This window comes from Diplotaxodon limnothrissa, linkage group LG3, assembly GCF_057381915.1.
Source record: "Diplotaxodon limnothrissa isolate DT_005_m linkage group LG3, D_limnothrissa_male_GT1.1, whole genome shotgun sequence".
In the NCBI taxonomy this organism is placed as follows: Eukaryota; Metazoa; Chordata; class Actinopteri; order Cichliformes; family Cichlidae; genus Diplotaxodon; species Diplotaxodon limnothrissa.
This window is the reverse complement of record NC_140598.1, coordinates 42,181,556-42,200,120: the sequence shown is the minus strand read 5'-3', so window position 1 is coordinate 42,200,120 and position 18,565 is coordinate 42,181,556. Positions and strand designations below refer to the sequence as shown.

The 18,565-nt window shown below is 41.8% G+C and overlaps 1 protein-coding gene across 1 annotated transcript in view; it reads right to left on the bottom strand.

Moving 5' to 3' along the window:
• col4a5 (collagen, type IV, alpha 5 (Alport syndrome)) overlaps nucleotides 1–17,945 on the bottom strand; it is a 72,446-nt gene extending 54,501 nt beyond the window's left edge. Inside the window, exon 1 of the mRNA XM_085349343.1 lies at nucleotides 17,680–17,945. Coding sequence (XP_085205469.1) covers nucleotides 17,680–17,766 — 87 coding nt within the window. The 5' untranslated portion in view covers nucleotides 17,767–17,945. The remainder of the gene's footprint in view (nucleotides 1–17,679) is intronic.
• Between the last annotated feature and the right edge of the window lie 620 nt (nucleotides 17,946–18,565).

The window sequence follows — 18,565 nt, the reverse complement described above, 5'->3', positions numbered from 1 at the left end:
TCCATCTCACTCATTTCTGTGCCCATAAACCATGATGATGGTTTGGTGAAGGGTAGTGAAGGTCAGCAGAGCGGCAGGCTTGCAAACTCAGAGGTTCTTGGTGCCTTAGACACGTACCTCTCCTATCTTCCTCATGACGAGAGAGACGATGTGAAAGATCTGATCCAAGCGCACCCTAGTCTGTTTGGGGATGTACCGTCTAAAACCCCAGTGTTAAAGCACGACATTGACGTGGGTGATGCGTGCCCTATTAAGCAACACGCATACCGGTGCCCCCCACTCAAGAGGGAATTAATGAAAAACGAGGTACAGTACCTGCTTGGAAATGGTTTGGCGATACCTAGCCATAGCTCTTGGAGCTCTCCATGTCTGCTGACACCAAAGTCAGATGGTTCTCCTCGTTTTTGTACTGATTTTAGGAGAGTAAATGCAGTCACAGTCCCTGACTCATACCCATTGCCTCGCATGGAAGACTGCATAGACAGTATTGGAGCCGCCACCTACATAACAAAGCTAGATCTGTTAAAAGGGTACTGGCAGGTTCCTCTAACTAGCAGAGCCTCTGATATTTCAGCATTTGTTACTCCAGACTATTTCTTGCAGTACACAGTGATGGCGTTTGGCATGCGGAATGCACCAGCCACTTTCCAACGACTTATGAACCTTGTGTTAGCAGACATTCACAGTTGTAATGTGTATTTGGATGACATTGTGGTATATTCTTCTTGCTGGACTGATCACGTGAGTACTCTGAGGGATGTTTTTGCTCGTTTAACCCAGGCTTCCCTAACTCTGAACCTGGCAAAGTGTGAATTTGCCAAGGCGGTAGTGACATACCTCGGAAAACAAGTGGGACATGGCCAGGTGCGCCCCGTGAATGCAAAGGTGGAGGCCGTACTGAGCTACCCGGTGCCCACCACCAGACGGGAGCTCAGACGCTTCTTGGGTCTGGTGGGCTACTACAGATGTTTCTGCCGGAACTTTTCAACAGTGGTGGCTCCCCTGACTCGTCTGTGCAGTCCAAAGGAACCCTTCGTATGGACTGCTGAGTGCCAACATGCATTTGACTGTGCCAAGTCTCTCCTTTGCAGTGCCCCTGTACTGGCTGCTCCCGACTTCAGCAAGGCCTTCAAGCTGGAAGTGGATGCAAGCGCTACGGGCGCTGGAGCAGTACTGTTGCAGGATGGAGTTGATGGCATCAGTCACCCGGTTTCCTACTTCTCAGCTAAGTTCAAGCCTCATCAACTCAACTATTCCACCATTGAGAAGGAAACCCTGGCCATGTTGCTTGCTCTGCAGCATTTCGACGTGTACGTGGGGTCAACCACCACCCCTGTCATGGTTTATACTGACCATAACCCTCTGGTATTCCTAAAGCACATGTACAATCATAACCAAAGATTGATGAGATGGGCGTTGCTTGCTCAGGAGTATAACATAGACATCCGACATCAGAGAGGTGTGGACAACGTGGTGGCTGACGCACTGTCCAGGACCCAGTATTAACCCCTTAACCCCAGTAACGGACCTGGTGGCAGTTGTTAAAGGTGTCTGTTTACTGTATGTGATATTTTATGTGGGGGGGGGGGGTGTTACGGTCGCTGACCTCTAGTGGCTCTCCCTCTGTAGAAGAGTTGTTTTTCTCCTTTTCTTGTGTTGCAGGTCTGCCTCATGAGCCGCAGCTGAGGTGTGTTCCAGCTCGTCAGCCACGGCATATAGTCTGCCATCCTAAACTGCCACACCCCCTGCCATTTTCCCCATGTTTGCCAGAGCTGTGAGCTGTAGAGTTTTGGGCAGCGGGCCTTAGTGTGTATGTGTGTGAGAACTTACCCTCTGTGAACTTTGGTTTTTCTTTCTTTTATTGTAAGCAAAGGTGTACCCTTATTGTGTTAATTAGTTTGTCATTGTGGAAGCAGGTAGGGGTTCTCTGCCATTTTTGTTTCAACTGTTTTCTCCTGGTTTGGTTAGACAGGGAGCTCAGCCATTGTATTTTGTTTTGGTTAGTGAGTACTTGGTTTTGATTTCTAGCTAAAGTGGGGTGTTTTGTTTATTGTTTTGGCCTTGGAGACCCTGAAGAAAAGAGCTTCCCTGTGCTTGTTTTACTGTAGTAGTTTTAGGCAATAAATCTTGTATACTGACATCTATTTCTCCAGTAGTTCATGTGTTCCCTTTCACTTTGTGTTACCCCTCGCTCCAGTCGACACTTCGTTCTTAAGTGGGGCGTAACATATGCACAAAGACAAGTTCCTGCAGACAGAAAACAAAAATGCTCCCTTCAAATTTCATTCTGTGTTGCAATATATTGGCAATAAAGGTGGAAAAACATCCGTCTCACCACCTTTCACACAATAACACACGTCTGTTACTGTGGACTGTCTGAAACAAGAGCTAAACATTGCCTAACAGACCAGCCGGAGGAAAAGTCCTCCTACATCAACAGAATAAAAATCCAGATTTAACCTGAAGGGAGGAGGAAAAATAAGTGAGAGAGAGCGAAATCTTAAATTACAGCCTTCTGTTATTACTACTCTACTACATACAGACTGCTAAACAAAATTAGAGGAGTCAAAGCTAAAAAACAGTTGAACACCTGGAGATTTGTTGGGCTTCACGCCACTTTCATCGTTATACCAGACGAGGAAGTCCTAAGCGCTCGAGTTAAAGGCAGCTTCTTTAAGAAGTTTCACCTCTCGTGTGAAAGGCTTCTGATGGGAAGCCCCAGACATTTAAACTCTAGTGAGGTTATCACCTCAGACATCGCCCTAGGAGTCGCACCCATCTTTTAGTACTGAAGAAGCCTTTTGGATGAGCGGTGAAACATCTTCAGGAGCCTAAAAAAGAAGTCTAGTTAAGACGACCAAGATCTGGAACTGAAAATGCACACAGATACTGCTAGCCTTGAACCTCCCCTAATTTCTTTATCATTTGCTTCTGAGGAGCCAGACTTCCTTGTAGTGGTCTCAAGCAACGGTTCTCCAGGTTGTCTAAAGGTTTTTCACTCGTTTTCACTTGTGCCTGACATTTTCAGTTTGTTAAGCCACTGAACACTCAACTATAAATCATTCAAAGACATAAAAGGGACCAACCTTAAGAGATAATTCAGTGTTGTGTTTACACATACCAGACAAGTTAGCAAAGAACCAAATTTAAATGTTATCTTTAGGCCCTTTGTTATTAGCAGACTGTCACAAAAAAACATTTGAGATGACATAAAAATAGCATTTTTTGCACCAATTCCACCGATTCCCAAAAACTATTAGCTGAAAACTTGGCATACTGACCCAGTATGAACCTTCCCTCAGGTCATCTGGATCCGGTTTTTTATCAGTTCCCAGAGTCAGAACCAGACACGGAGAAGCTGCATTCAGCTTTTATGCTCCTTATATCTGGAACAAACTCCCAGAAAGCCTCAGATCAGCTGAAACACTCAGTTTATTTAAATCCAGGTTGAAGACTCACCTATTCTCAGCTGCATTTGAATAAAGCACCAAATCCACACTTTTAAGCTTAAATTTCAAAACTTATATTTTAACTACTGATTTTATCTACTGTTCTGATTTTATCTACTGTTTTTTTGTTGTTGTTGTATTTTTTAATCAATTTTAAATCATGCTTTTTATTGTTTTTGTTTTTTAATGTCTCTGTAAAGCACTTTGAATCACCTTGTTGAATTGTGCTATATAAATAAACTAGCCTTGGCTTGCCATATCTCAGCATGGTGTGCACTGTGTCCTTAAAACAGTGAGAGAAATTTGAGGAAGAGGGGTATACGCATAAATTAATGAATGCATTACTAAGCAGTGGATCCTGTGATTTTATGCCCTGCCTCTCTGCTATATCACTCAGCGATGTGAAAAATGCTCAGACACAGCAACATGTTGAACATTATCCTGCGACTGCTTACTAAAGGCTTAGCTGCATACCAGCCGGCACACTGAACTGAGATTAACTAAGACAGGCTGTCCTGAGCCTGCTGCCCTAAACTGAATGATTACAACCAAACATTAACCTGAACTAGTCCCAACACGAAGACTATAACAAAGTCTCAACCTTCAAGCAGCTCTTTACAAGGTGTTTCCCCAAACTGTACTAAACTTCTTACAAGTCCAAACACACGCACACTAAAACACAGCAGCCTACATCTCAGTGTAAAGTACAAACAGTATGTGTTTATCAGGATTTTATATGACTCTAGTGTAATACGGGTTAAAAAACACAGATATATTAAAAGAGTGAGATCTTTTGCGTCCAGACTGGATACAAATAATCTGAACTGTGGCGATGCTGTCAGCTAACTCCCCACCACACCAAAGTTTAGCTAAGTAGTAGTATAGTAGGCTTTGAGCTCAAAGGTCTCAATAAAGAGTGAGAAAAACAAATCATGGCTGACTTCAGTTTTTCATTTCTGGACTCTGCTAGAGCAGCTCTGAATGAGTCACAGTTAGAAATAATCCTGTTTTATTTCTATACTGGGCCTCTGTTCAGCCCTGCCAATCACTCTCAGGTTGAAACAGGCCATTTTAGCACCTCAGTCTTTCAGACAACTTTCTTCTGATTTGTTGCCCCTCATAAACAGGTTTAAGCAGCAGGTGGGTGGGTTTCTGTACTCATAGGCAGAGATTTGTGTCTGCAATGACCGCACTGGGGATATCCCCATTCAATGACATCATAAAGAGCCAAAGGCAGAAAAAACTCTTTTAGCTCAACTAGGATCACTTTCACAAAGACCAGGTGTCGACAACCCTCAACATCAAAAGAGCCATTTTAGCTCCTCCTACTGTAATTTAATTGAGAGAGGTTAAATTAAAACATACAGTATATTCATTAATAGGTTTATGCTCTTTATTTTATGTAATACAGTGGTCCCTCTTTTATCGCGGTAGTTATGTTCTAAAAAATAATCCGCAATAGGTGAAATCCGCAAAGTAGCTAAAATGTTTTTTTTTTTTAATTATTATAGATTTTTTTATGTCTGTAAAACCCCTCACTACACACTTTATACACTTTTCTCAGACAGGTATGAACATTTCCTCACTTTTCTCTCTTGTTTAAACACTAAAAGTTCAAACCTTCGTAGAAAAATATACAGAATAAAACCAAAGGTGCCCGCGGTTGCCTTTGAACTTCAGAGTCACACTGTTAGCGGGTCAATTTGACAAGCTTAACACTTTCTGTACTGTACGGGAGACACGGCACGAGATTGATTGACAATGGTCTACAGCCAATTAGAACGCAGAACACAATGTGTTGTATAAAAAATAAAAAGCTTGCAAAATTGCACAAAAAAAATCTGCGAAACAGGTGAAAGGTGAACCGCTGTATTTAAGTATACCTTACAAACTGTTATGTATATTTAACATGTGAGTCATTATCATTTTCAAATTTCTCTTGATGTTCATACGAGTGCAATGTTACGTTCTCCATCTGCATTGTGTCACATTGAATAGGAAAGCATCACCAGCCTATATTTTTCTGTTATAAATGACCACCTCTGCAGTTCTGCTTTGGTGTCTTTCAGCTAAGTGTTTTAAATTTAAAACTTCCAGCTGTAGTATTTTGACTTTCTTTCTTCTCATCATCCAAATTTCCAGCCGTGAAGTCTAGTATACTCATTTCACAAGATAATTCGATGTAATGTTTATAGCTTTCTCTGCTGTTGCCGAGTGGCATAAAATCCAAGCAGAGCATGTATGCATGCATCCACCTCCTAAAAGAAATTAAAGCTGTAATAACATCACACTACCTCTCACACTGCTCATGAGAGACAAGAGACGTAATTCTCACAGCCACACAAGGTCCTCGTCAGGACTTTCTAAACAAACCGCAATCATTTCATGCGGGGGCTGAAACAGACGAGTGGGTCTCTTAGATTTTGTCCTTTGCCCTAAAACGGCTCCGTCTGGACGGGTTTATAAAAGATAATAAAGTAACTGTATACTCTGAAATATGTAAAGAAACAGACACACACAGGCTGCTAGCTCCCCTTTTTTCTCTATGTGGTCGTCAGGGAAGCCCTGTTTCTTCCACAGCAGCATGATGAAAGAAACAGGTGCTCATATTTGGGGAGTGTGGGAGAGAGAGAGAGAGAGAGAGAGCGCTGGAAATAGTGAGGGAGAGAAAAGTAGAAGAAGAGAGAACCAGACACATCCCACGCTACTATTTTTCTATGCAGGCACAGACTCACTGAGCTGTGTGCTCTGTTATACTACAGCACTGTGAATACCTGTGTCTTATCACTCCTTGGCTTTGCTCGCTCTCATGCAGTCCTGTTGTTGTTGTGGCAACTCATGTGAGATAAAAAACAAAACGAGTTGATGGTAAAGTGATGAGTCTCTTTGTTAATCAGCATAACAATATTCTTCTTCTATAGTGAAAATGGCTGTGGACGGCTGCAACCCTTCTTTGTGTTATTGTGGCTCTACAAGCAGGATGTGTGCATCAGGTTAGATTAGGAAAAGGCTGTGAAGAGTTCAGTGCTGCTGTGAATCAAAATCAGTGTCCTGTGTATTGGACTATAATGATCACAGTGTGATCGGTAGTGAGAGTACGGAGAGGTGAAGGTGTGATCTGGAGTGAAGAGGAGTGAAAGTGAGGAGAGGTGAGACAGGACGTGTGAATGAGAAGCAGACGGACGTAACAGTGAAGCTGCGAGGAGCAGAGGCATATACAAGGGTTCACCCAGAGGTGGGCAATATGAGTAACAGCTAATATCACAATATGTTTTTGCTATATCACAATACAATATATATATCACAATATATTTAAATAACATCTAAAACAAATGTTGTTTTAACCATTCAGTGCTTAAAATTGCCCTTTTTTATTTTGCTAACTGCTCACTTCTGCAGCAGTAGTTTTACAGCATGTTTTGCAAATTACCGTGTTTTGTTCGACATCCTCCTTGTGAAATCCTTGCTCAGCGCTGTATGCCAGGTAGAACGTTTTTCCGGCTGGGAGGGGGGATTAATGATGCATTCGCAGAGTGTGGGAGAAAAAACCCTCACAGTGAATTACATGCAGACAGCTTAATATTGTCATGGCAAACTTATACTCAATGAAAGCCTAAATAAAGCCATTTTAACCATCGTATGTGGAAAAACTCATGATACAGCGAGTATATTCGATATATCACCCACCCCTAGGTTCAACCATCCAAAGCAACAGTGCAAAAGAGAGGCGAAGAAGAGGGGCAAGCAGGGTAAGGAAGAGTGTAAGGGAAGGTTTAAAAATGTCATGTATGGCTGGAGACGGGGGCACTGACAAAAAGACTTGAAGCTGAGCTGAAGGCATTAGGATTTTCAAGGGGAGTGACCAGAATGGACAGGATTAGAAATGAGTACATCAGAGGGAAAGCTCAGGTTGATCGTTTTGGAGACAACGTTAGAGAGGCGAGGCTGCAGACCTTACAATTTAAAATGCCTTTTATCTGAAATTGAATTGATTTCAGGAGTGGTTTCAGATGTGCCTAAGGGTCACCCACATTAATCTTCCAATGACCTTCAGCTGTTGCCAGACTGTAGGCTATGCTGATATACTTGTCAGTCTAGTTACAGCCTCTCCTCCTTCCCATTCCACTTTCTGGCCGACCTGGCCCTCCACCCTCCGAACTGCACTAGCTTTAAAAGACTTCTTTGTCATGACTTGGACACCACCCTGATCCACCAACTTTTCTGGGTCTCCTGACTCCCCTTTTTGCTCAGCCTGGTAATGACTACCCACTCAGCTCCTCAAGCACTGTTAGGATTAAAGACTTTAAGATACTCCCTAATATCTTTCTTGGTCAATAAAACTGCTTTAGTCATGTCCTGGTTTCTTCTCTGCATCTATGTTTAGCCTGTTCTGGACATTCGGTCCCTTCTCTTTGGTGATTTTATGGGTACTGAGCCGCTCACCCACCTCTTTGGGTCCTGCGAGCTAAACAAACTAATATCTGGGTGCTAACTGTCACTGCATCATTGTTAGTGTCCATACATACAAGCATAAATAGATAAAACTGAGGAACATGTAATAGTTAGGGTTGGTGAAGACTTTAATTTCATTAATTGAGTGCAAAGTTTTACAGCAAAGTTCATCATCAGTGTTGAATGACAACAAAGAAACATGAAAAAGAGAAAGCTGACATGCCAGCAGAGCTGAAAACAAGCTGAGCGCAGTTTAGAGAGGGAAGTTTTTACCTCAGTCTCAAACTTTAAAAGCCCAGTTGACAAAGTAACAATGACAACAAAAGAAACAAGACGTTATAACAGGACGAGATGGCAGTAAAGAGGTGCTTAGTAATATGAGGCCAGTCTGCTCAAGTGAAATGTTTGTTGTGTGCTCAGCTCAGAGCTGAAAGAGTGAAAGGGAAGGGAAAGGTAGAAATCTGATCAAACGAAGCCACTGATCACAGACAGATTAAACTTCACAAGCTTCTATTCTTCTCACAAACAAAATATGCAAAACAAATGAGTGGAGAAACGTGATGTTTTTAACCATACATCTCTCTTCTTTTTTGCCCAGTAACTTCTCTTTATTGGTGCTTTTTAGTTTATTGTTGTTTTGCTTTCCATATGAAACACTTTAACAGATTTTTCTCATGCGTCTTAAAATCGAACTTATTTTTCCCCACTAAGCAGCAGTTCGAGCTTCCTCTGGGCGGCAAAATTCCCTTTTATTCGGAGAAAAGGAGCAACACAGGACAAAGATGATGTCCTTTCAGAAAAGGAGGTCAGCAAAACAAGAAGAAAAGATAAGTAGGGGTCTGAGGGGGACAGCATGTAGGTGGATTTGTCAGGTAGCCCGCTGAATCACAGCCACACACTCCATTCAGACACAGGGGGGAAAAAATCCCACAAGATTCCCACATAAACAGTTTCATCGCAAGTTCTGTTACATATATCTGAAATTTCCATCAGCGCAAAACATAACTGGCTGCCAAAAAAACTAAAAAATCAATAAAACACAAATCCCAGGTCTGAATCATCACCAAAAGGTCATCACATGATCGAAACCTTAATCTCTCCACCAAACCTTCAATCCTCTTAAAAGCACAACCTCCTTCCATTTAAAGAGAGATCTCCTTCCCACTTTAATGTTTTCAGTGATGTTGCTAGGATACTGAGAAGTGCGAACAGATCAAAGAACAGGTATGACTAGACTAGAAGTACAAGATGAAATGGATAAGACACTGAAGCCCTTATGATGGCAGCTTACATCTATAGCAGTAACGTGCATCTCCACGTAGGTACACTCAACTTTAACCTGACTAAAATCTTACAGTAGTGAGAACTGGGAATGCAATGACACCAGAAATTTAGTAGTCTGTACCAATACCAGACCTCAATACCAAAACAAAACATCCACCACCCCTGAGCCCTCATAAGGAAAAGAGGAGGAGAATGGATGGATGCTTTAAAACAATGATGTGGTGGCAGATCGTTTATTTAAAATGTTAATTTTATACTTAGTACCCTATCATGACTGGCAGTATTTCATTGGAAAATAAGGATTTATTTACTTTACACTAACAAATGCAAACTGCAATCATCTGTATTTTTTGTTCAATATAATTTTCGCAAATTTCAGAATCACAACGTATTCTGATCAAGAAATATTGCGATGTAATTTTGAGGCTATATCGCCCACCCCTGCTCTATAGGTAACATTGCTGGTTTTATCCATATGAAATAGTTATAGCATTCATTCAGCTCTCAGTATTAGCTTGTTGTTGGCTGCATTAGGTTACGTCTACATGCATGTATTTTGGTCAATTTAGCTTTTTCTATGCATTTTTGGACATTCGTCCACACGTAAACGACATTTTGGTTCACTGAAAATTAGGGATGGGTACCGGTATCCGGTGCCATGATGGCACCGGTTCTGACATAAACGGTAGTAACCAGACCGAAAAGCAGCGCACATTTCGGTGCTTTATTTCGGTGCTTTTTTTTCCTGAGCTGTGATACACTTCTAGCCAATCATTTTACGTTTCCGAGGATAGTAGGCGGGGCCAGGTACGTACGTTCTGTTAGAGCAGAGCTACAGATTAAAAATGCCCAAGGCGAAGCGGTCAAAAGTCTGGCTGTACTTCACAGCAAAATATGCAAACAAGTCTGCAACAAGTGCTTTAAGCTGATACTGTGATACTGTCAAAGGAAGTAACACCTTGAATCCGATGAAACACCTGGCGACGCATAGCGGGGTTTTTTTTAAAGCTGAGAAATGCGCCGTATTTGATAGCTTGCTGCGAGACCTCACACCGAGCGCATCTACTGCGGGTGGGTTGCCTGTTATCGGACCCGGATTTAGCAACATCCCCCACAAACCCAAAGAGGAGAGTCCTGGCCCCTAGCCCTGCCAGTGTAGCAGAAATGATGAGGATGATGATGCAGCAGCAGCCGTTCTTCTCTGCGTGAGTAGCTTAATGTTGCTCGTGTGTAATTTACGTTGAGTAGGCTAACCACGTTATTACATTAATGCATGTAAGGTGAGCTAGCAAACATCATCATAGCTACATGCGGCTGTCTTGTTGTTTGATGGCAGATACTCCCTTCACCCTGGCCAAAAAGGCTAAAATGACCAAAGAAAAAGTGGAAAACAGTTAAACATGAGAGGTTTTGGACAAAGTTTGTGTTTTTTCCATTGTTTAAGCACTGCTTCCAGCCAAGAGTGATACCATAAATCCCCTATAGCTGCAGAAAAGGCTAACATTGTTATCTTTTTACAAAAAAACAGCTGAACATGAGAGGTTTTTGGACAAAGTTTGTGTTCTCCATTCTTTAAGCACCGGTTTGAGCACCGGCACCGTTTCAAAAGTACCGATTTGGCACCGGTATCGGATAAAACCTAAACGATACCCATCCCTACTGAAAATGGAGCGTTACAGACACTCTTGCCAGGGTGGAGATTTTGAAGCACTCAGCTTCAAAGCTGAGCTTTTGATTGGCCAACATTTCTTCACGGTTAAGGTTATATCACCACCTGTTGCTTTGGCATGGTATTGACATTGCTTCAGATCGGTTATTTCGCATTTTCATGTGGATAAATTTTTTTTTTAAAGAGATGAAAAAAATTCCCATTTTGAAAAGTACTTGTGTACATTAGGCTGCAGCCTTCATGATTACTTGCTGATTTCAGGGTTAGGGTTAGATTCTACTACTACTAACCCTGCTGTTGCAAAAATGACAAAAAGCATTTAAATATCACTTTTATTTCAATATCATGTGTCCTTCTACTGTTGTTGCTCATGCTAGAGCTGCTACTACTGCTACACCTACTGTAATGTAAGTTCAGGTACAACTTCTCCTTCTAAAACTACAACTACTACTGTTCTGGTTGATCTTTTACTGCCAATATAATCAAACCCGCTACTACTGCCACTACAGCCCCTACAAGCCATCAATTGATGGTGCACTTCAAGTAGACACTGATATCATCCACCTGTAACTCCCTGATCAGCCATCCTTTGGGGGTAAAGTCCTTATTTGTGACTTTATCAGCTCTACTATCACCTATCTCTAGTGTGGTTGCTCAGTGAAGTGAGATTTTCTGCTTATAGCTATTTGAAGCCAACAAGAAAACCATCCTCACGTCCTTCCAGTGGCTTCCTGTTCATTTCTGTATGACCTTCAAAAGCCTTTAAAATATCCAAGTCTATCCAAAGTCTGATCCCTGCACACATAACTTCTCACCTCTTAAAGCACCACCAGAAAAAGCTGGTATGATTATTTGGCATTATTAAATTCTGTCTACTAGAGTCATTTACCTTTTGCCAGTTTCCCTGGTTTTGCTCCTAGTATACACTAGGGACGGCTTTTAAGACGTATCATACGTACTTTTTTTATTCTCTGCATTAAATTTTTTTCAAAATGTCAAATAAATGAATACACCTGGTAACACAACATACATCACTGTGGTCTCTACTTCTACTGCTTCTACTACACCAATGTAAGTAAGTAAGTAAGTAAAATTTATTTATATAGCGCTTTTCACAGATAAAAATCACAAAGTGCTTTACAACACAGAAAATGGGAATATAAAACAATATAACAGTAAATAAAACAATGTAAAACAATAAAACTATAAAAACAGCATAAGAAGAAATTAATCAAATGCTTTTCTAAATAAAAATGTCTTCAGCTGTGAGTACACCAAAGATGTCCATGTAAATCTGATGTCCACACTAGCCTGACATTTAAAGACCCATGAAGAGGAGGCAACAGGGAAATGACTGGATGCTGTTTCAGTCTGAATTAGCAGAAAATGAAACTCATGGAAAATCGTGATGCAGACACCCACGTCTGCGACCTGTTTGGGTCTTATTAGTCACAACATATTGCTCTTATCACGTAACAATTTATTTACCAGATGGAAATAAAAACGCAAGCCTTGACTAGCAAATTGTTGAGGAGGTGTTTGAATTCCACAACAAGGAGAATGAAACTGAAAATTGTGGGTTTAGGTGAAGCTTTGCAATTGATGCAAGTGCTCTGCTATTACTACTGCAGATATATTAGAACAGTGTTTCCCAACCATTATGTGCCGCGAGAAAGGATCAGGTGTGCTGTGGAAGATTATTTAGTTCCACCTGATTGGTACTCTTAGGCGATCGGCATGAGTCGCGGGCAGAACAATTGCATTCTCTTCCACTAGAGGGCAGTACAACTACCTGCTCTAATTAAATAGGTTGCAAACTGCCAGTAAAACAGAAGAAGATGAAGAAGAAACGCTATAATAGTCATGCTGTGAGAGGACACAGCGCGTGATAGCAATAGAAAAAAATGTTTTAAAGAAAAAGTAGTAAATCTAGCCCTAGCATCAGTAGTGTTCAGAAGAAAGCAAAAAAGGTATACTGGGGACAAACTGAGCCAATTCCGGTCTACCAGGTGAACAAAATGCTTTTTGTGTCATTTTTGTTTGGTGGTGTGCCATGTAATTTTTCTAACTATGTGCCGTGGCTCCAAAAGATTGGGAAACACTGTATTAGAGTACTACTATTACTATACTATACTACTGGTATCCAGTAGTATAGGGCTACAGCTAAATCTGTCATTGTTGCATCTTTGGCTATTTTCACTTTGGTTTCTACATCAGGTCTGCTTCTTCATGCAAAGAGAATAAATGACAAAGCAGCAAAGGACGGGGGAAGAGAAATGTCTGTACTCAATCCGGGTAATTAGCTTTTTAGCTTTTGGTTTTGCTCCCATTGACCACCTGTTAATCCTAACGGCATCCGAAGGTCATTGACACCACTGTGTAAGTTCTGCCACAAATACACAGAGACTGAAGGATGAGCAGGTTAGCAACAAATTAGAATAATGGAGGTTTGTCAAAGTATGTTTAGGTGACATTACGGTGCCTCGAATAGATTCATAAGAGTAAGAGAAATGTTAATGTTAGATAGAAGTATTGAACACGTAGCATTATATAAGTACCACACCATTTACACTATCTTGATACTAGAATTTCATATCGAATACCATTTTTAATACCACGGGAGTGGAGGGGTAAGGTTGGGGTGGGGTATGACAACAATTTTAGGTAGTGCCAAACAAACAAAACAACGATAAGTATGTGAGGTAGTTCTGTGAGCAAACAGGGTTGATGAAGTTGGCGGCTGCCATTTTTGCCTGGTTGCTGGTAGAATTTTCTTAGCTTCAGAGTTGGAGTTTGACACAAATAATTGTGTTATACTTTTAAATTAGTCTATTATAATGTTACAGAAAGTTTTATTATTAGGCATGACCACTAGCTGCTACCTTAATGATAACTAAACAGAAACTATCTGATAAAGGAGGGGGGGGGGGCAATTCATTTACCCGAGGGGCCACATGAGAAACTGGGGCTGTTGTGGAGGGCCACAACAATAAGCTGAACTCAGTTCTGCTCAGTATTAATTTTATCTCTTTATGAGATTATTGGTGTTGCAATCCAAAACAATCCCAGCTTCTCATGTGCCCCTTGAGTAAATACCCACCCCTTTGATAAATCTACTTCCAACTGGGGTTGCAGCTGTGGATGGATCGAGATTTTTGATTGGCCAAAGATATTATACAAGATGCACATTATGACACAACACCACAACCCCAAACATACAGCCAAAGTCATTAAGAACTATTGTCAGCATAAAGAAGAACAAGAATTACTGGAAGTGACGTTATGGCCCCCACAGAGCCCTGATCTCAGCATCATGGAGTGTGTCTGGGATTACATGAAGAGACAGAAGGATATGAGGAAGCTTATGTCCACAGAAGATCTGTGGTTAGTTCTCCAAGATGTTTGGAGCAACCAGGCGAGAGCCTTTAAAAACTGTGTTCAAGTGTTCCTGGAAGAATTTATGCTGCCTTAAAGGCAAAGGGTGGTCACACCAAATATTGATTTGATTTAGATTTCTCTTTTTGTTCATTCACTGCATTTTGGTGATTGATGAAAATAAATTATTAACACTTCCACTTTTGAAAGCATTCTTTGTTTACAGCATTTTTCTCACCTGCCTAAAACTTTTGGACAGTACTGTGTGCACGCCCACAAGCTTTACAATACTCCAGCATTGTTGAAACCTGACTTCCTGAAATTCTCCAAACTGTTGAGGGTTGTGAACATCAACTGCTTGAGTTGCTAATGAGGGGGAAGGGCTTTCTGACTGCATCACTGCTGTGTGAAGCTGTTTATTGACTAGAGGAGGCAAAGACGGAACTGTTGATGCTGTTGAGTATTAATTCAAATGCTAATTGAATAATAAAATGAATCTTTTGACAAACCTGCAGGGTACACGTATAGTTGATTCTAATATTCAAATATATATCCATCCATGGAAGTCTTTGGAGAGTTGCTCCCTCCACTGCTGCTTGCTTATGGAGCCTTAAGCTAGATAAAAATGGAATTTGCATTCAAGGACAGACACAAAGGTGGAGCAGTGGGAGGCAGATACAGAAGGTGAAAGGAGAAGGAGAAGGTAAACAGGTGAAACGTTTCCACTAATGTGGTGCTGACACACTCAAGAACTGAAGAGTGCCGGTGCCAGAAGCCTAGTACCAAAAAAGGGTTTAATGAAAGTCAGAGCCAGGGGAATTTTGGCAAGAAATTGACCAGGTTCTGTCCATGTTTGATTTTTTTCTGAACGTTACCATTTCTGCTAGTGAGAAGGAGTTCCAAGAGCGAATTTGTTTTGTTGAACTTGCATGATGCACAGGCTGATTTATGGTGGTTATAAATGTGATTATTATTAGACAGAGGATTGATTGAATGATCAGTACATCTTGCATCTGGAAAATTCCTGCCAAGACTGATTATTGTCATCGTCATCATCATGGCGCTACATGAGGGAACGAGACCGAGTGCAGTGGATGGGGGGAGACCGATTAAAGAAGAGTTGACAAAAGACAGAAGATCCTAGGAAACAAATCGGGGGACAAAAATGAGACCAAACACCAAAGAAGAAGAAGACATCGTGGAAGCTGCAGCTCTGATGTGTTAGCTGATACTCCTCTGCCGATCTCCAAATCTCCGCAATGTCAGGATGTTTTGACTATAACTCTCACCACAAACACACACATACATGCAGACAGATCCGCCCCTGCACAGACTCCACCTGAGATGTGGGTCACGTGTAGGGCGAGCGGGTGTATATAGGTGTGCGCCTCCCTTGCTGCGCAAAAAGCATGCATCAAATTAAGTGTGTGTTTGTGGTTTGCACTGCATGACGGGTTCAAAGGAAAACCTCCAGGTATACATTACCGCTGAACCCCCTCACCTGGCTGAATGGAGATTGATATCTGTGAGGATTAATACACACAGAGAGAGAGAGCAATAAAAATGACTTATGACGCTCTCTCCTTCAAACTTAATGAGAAACTCTCCGCACATACACCAGTCTGTTTGTTTTAAACCTGAAAACAATGTCAGCTTAAGTTACAGGAACATAGCTGCTTTGTCTTTGATTTTAGGGGGTTTTTTTTATCCCGCAAGTTTGGAAATTTAGACAAAGACATGCCATAAAAGATCATTTCTTTCAATCTCTTGTGCTAGCAGTGACATCAGGACAGACTGTCTCCACTAGGGGGACTCAATGAGCGCTTTAATGGAGAAAGGGGAACTTTGATTCCCTAAAGAGTCTTCTTTCACACTAAATTAAAGGAATGCTCCAAAACACACAGCTAATTTACTATTATCTATTGAGACATTAATGACCATTTGTGAAAGTTCAGTGACTTTTTTGTGTATCATTACGCTTAAATGTCAAAAAACCGTTAATATAGCAAGTAACTATCTTAATTAAAGTTATACGTTTTTTAGTTCATTTTCTCTTTTTTCCACCCTTTTAACAGTTTACTTCAAGGTCCTTGATAAACTTTCATGGCCTTGGTGAAATATTGCAGTAAACTTAATCTCTGTCATACCGAGACAATTTCCAAGCAAAGCAGGGAAGAGGTCAAACCATAGTTTTGACATATTACAGCTGAAGGAGAGGAAAGAGCTTCTATCTGTTGATTTATTCTTCATCTCTAATCACTTTATAAACTCTGAGCAGACAACTCTCAACTCTCAAATGCTGATTTTTTAGTCTTAGACCTGATCCTGTGCTGTTTTTGTTATTTCACAGGATGCTCATACTCTGTTCAGTGTTCCAGTTGCCATCAAAACACTGAATCTAATCCATAAAATCTTCAAACACACAAATGTCTCCTGCATAATTTAAAAAACATGAAAAACCCCACTAGAGGACTTACAGAACGGCAAACAGACCTGATTGGCAGACCTGATTGGACACGCCTGGTGTGTGGTGGGCGTGCAGCCACGACTCATTAATAATTAATGACGAGGGAATATTCATGAAATATTATATGAGGAGCCTGAGTGAGAGACACTTGCACTGATTTGGTGATGCATCGGCATCCCGACATGTTAGAGATCTACAGCTGAGGATGAGGAGGCACTAGTTTAAACAGATGTGGAGGGCGAAGAGAGGAAAAGTGCGAGCGCGCTCATACACTTCCCCACCTGTGTTGCTGTTTCTGAATCATCTCTCAAATGCAAAGACTAATCAGCTGCACTAAATATGGGTTTCATTTCTCTACACTTCAGTGTGAGTCTGAAAGCAGCTGCTGTCAACTTAAAGCACACCTGCACACACCTGGAGAGAAAAACGCACAGTTCCCTCTTTCAGGACACCAAAACAAAATTACGCACAAAAGACTGAACAGCAGCCCCGCTGTTCGAGGTTCAATCCGAACACAAGCGGGCTCTTAAGGGAAGCATCGGCGCGCCGCTTTCCCTCCACACGCCGAGTTTAGAATCCGTCCGAGTTCTTGACGCGAGAATAGGAACAAAATACAGACACAGGGCGGAAAAAAAATAACCGCAGGTACGCGAAACGCGAAGATGCGCACGAAGGGGGCAGGACAGAAACTTCGTCCGATCTCCCACCAAGAAAATCTGCAGGTCCTGCGAAGGTGATCCTAGCAGTCAAAAAGCCATGAAAGCTGAGCGCAGAGGTGTATCATTGGTGTAATTACATGGTTTTTATTTGCAAGTAAAACGGAAACGGCAACCGGGATCATTATTATTAGAGCAGAAGCACTTGTTATAAAGCAGACTCTCTATTTTAGAAACTTTACTCGCTCGCTGAGGGAGCCGGTGGGTCTCTGCAGGTTCTCCTGCAGCGGGGGAAAAATCAGTGCAAGGAACTGGAAGCGTACTTACCGCAGAGTCGGATCGCTGCACCCCGGCGAACAGGACTAGTAGCAGAGTCGCACCGAGCTGTCGCAGGCACTTTGAGTCTTTACTCATCTTTTGGGGAGAATAAAACAAAGATCCGCCTGCGTTAGCACTGTACTTTGGGGCTCTTTATACGCGTGTCATAGCCCTGCTCCCCCCACGCACACTGTGGAAAAGAAATAAAGAAACTCGTTCTTCTTCTCGGCGTGTCGGCGGTTGTTGCGCTTGCAGAGACTCCCAGTGGTCCTGGCTCTGGCACCGTGCGTCTCTGCAGTTCCCTCTCTCTCACTTTTTCTGAACTCGTAAACCTGCCCACCGGATCTACTTTCCACAAGCGGTGCGCAGTGATATCAGGGATGTGCACCTTCCCCAAGACAGATAATTAATTAAAAATAAATTTGGGGTGATTTGCGAAACAAGATCTGGTCGTAAGTGTGAGCCACGAAGGTCCAAATGCCCAAAAGTGTATCGCGTGTTAAAGTATGCTGTAAATAATCATTATGTTTGAACCTCGCGGATGGATATTCTTTCTCCTGACTCCAGACCACCGCTCGAGGCTGTGAGTTTGACTTTAAACCTTTTCTTTTCTTTTCCTTAGGCCCCGGCACGTTACATTCCTGCCACTTTATTACAGGTCACTTTCTCCCAACGAAGGAAAGCTGCTAGTAGAATAGTACAGAATAAAACCTCCGTCCTATAAAAACGTACCTGTTGTCTCGTTTCACACGCGCCTTCCTCTAAATGTGGTGTGAAGCATAAAGACTGTTGCATGAACTTATATGAACACATGCTGCTGAAGTTACTGTGTGATCAAACTGTATGTGCCCACACTGGGACTGATAAGCACACATAATCACAGTAAGCAATCATC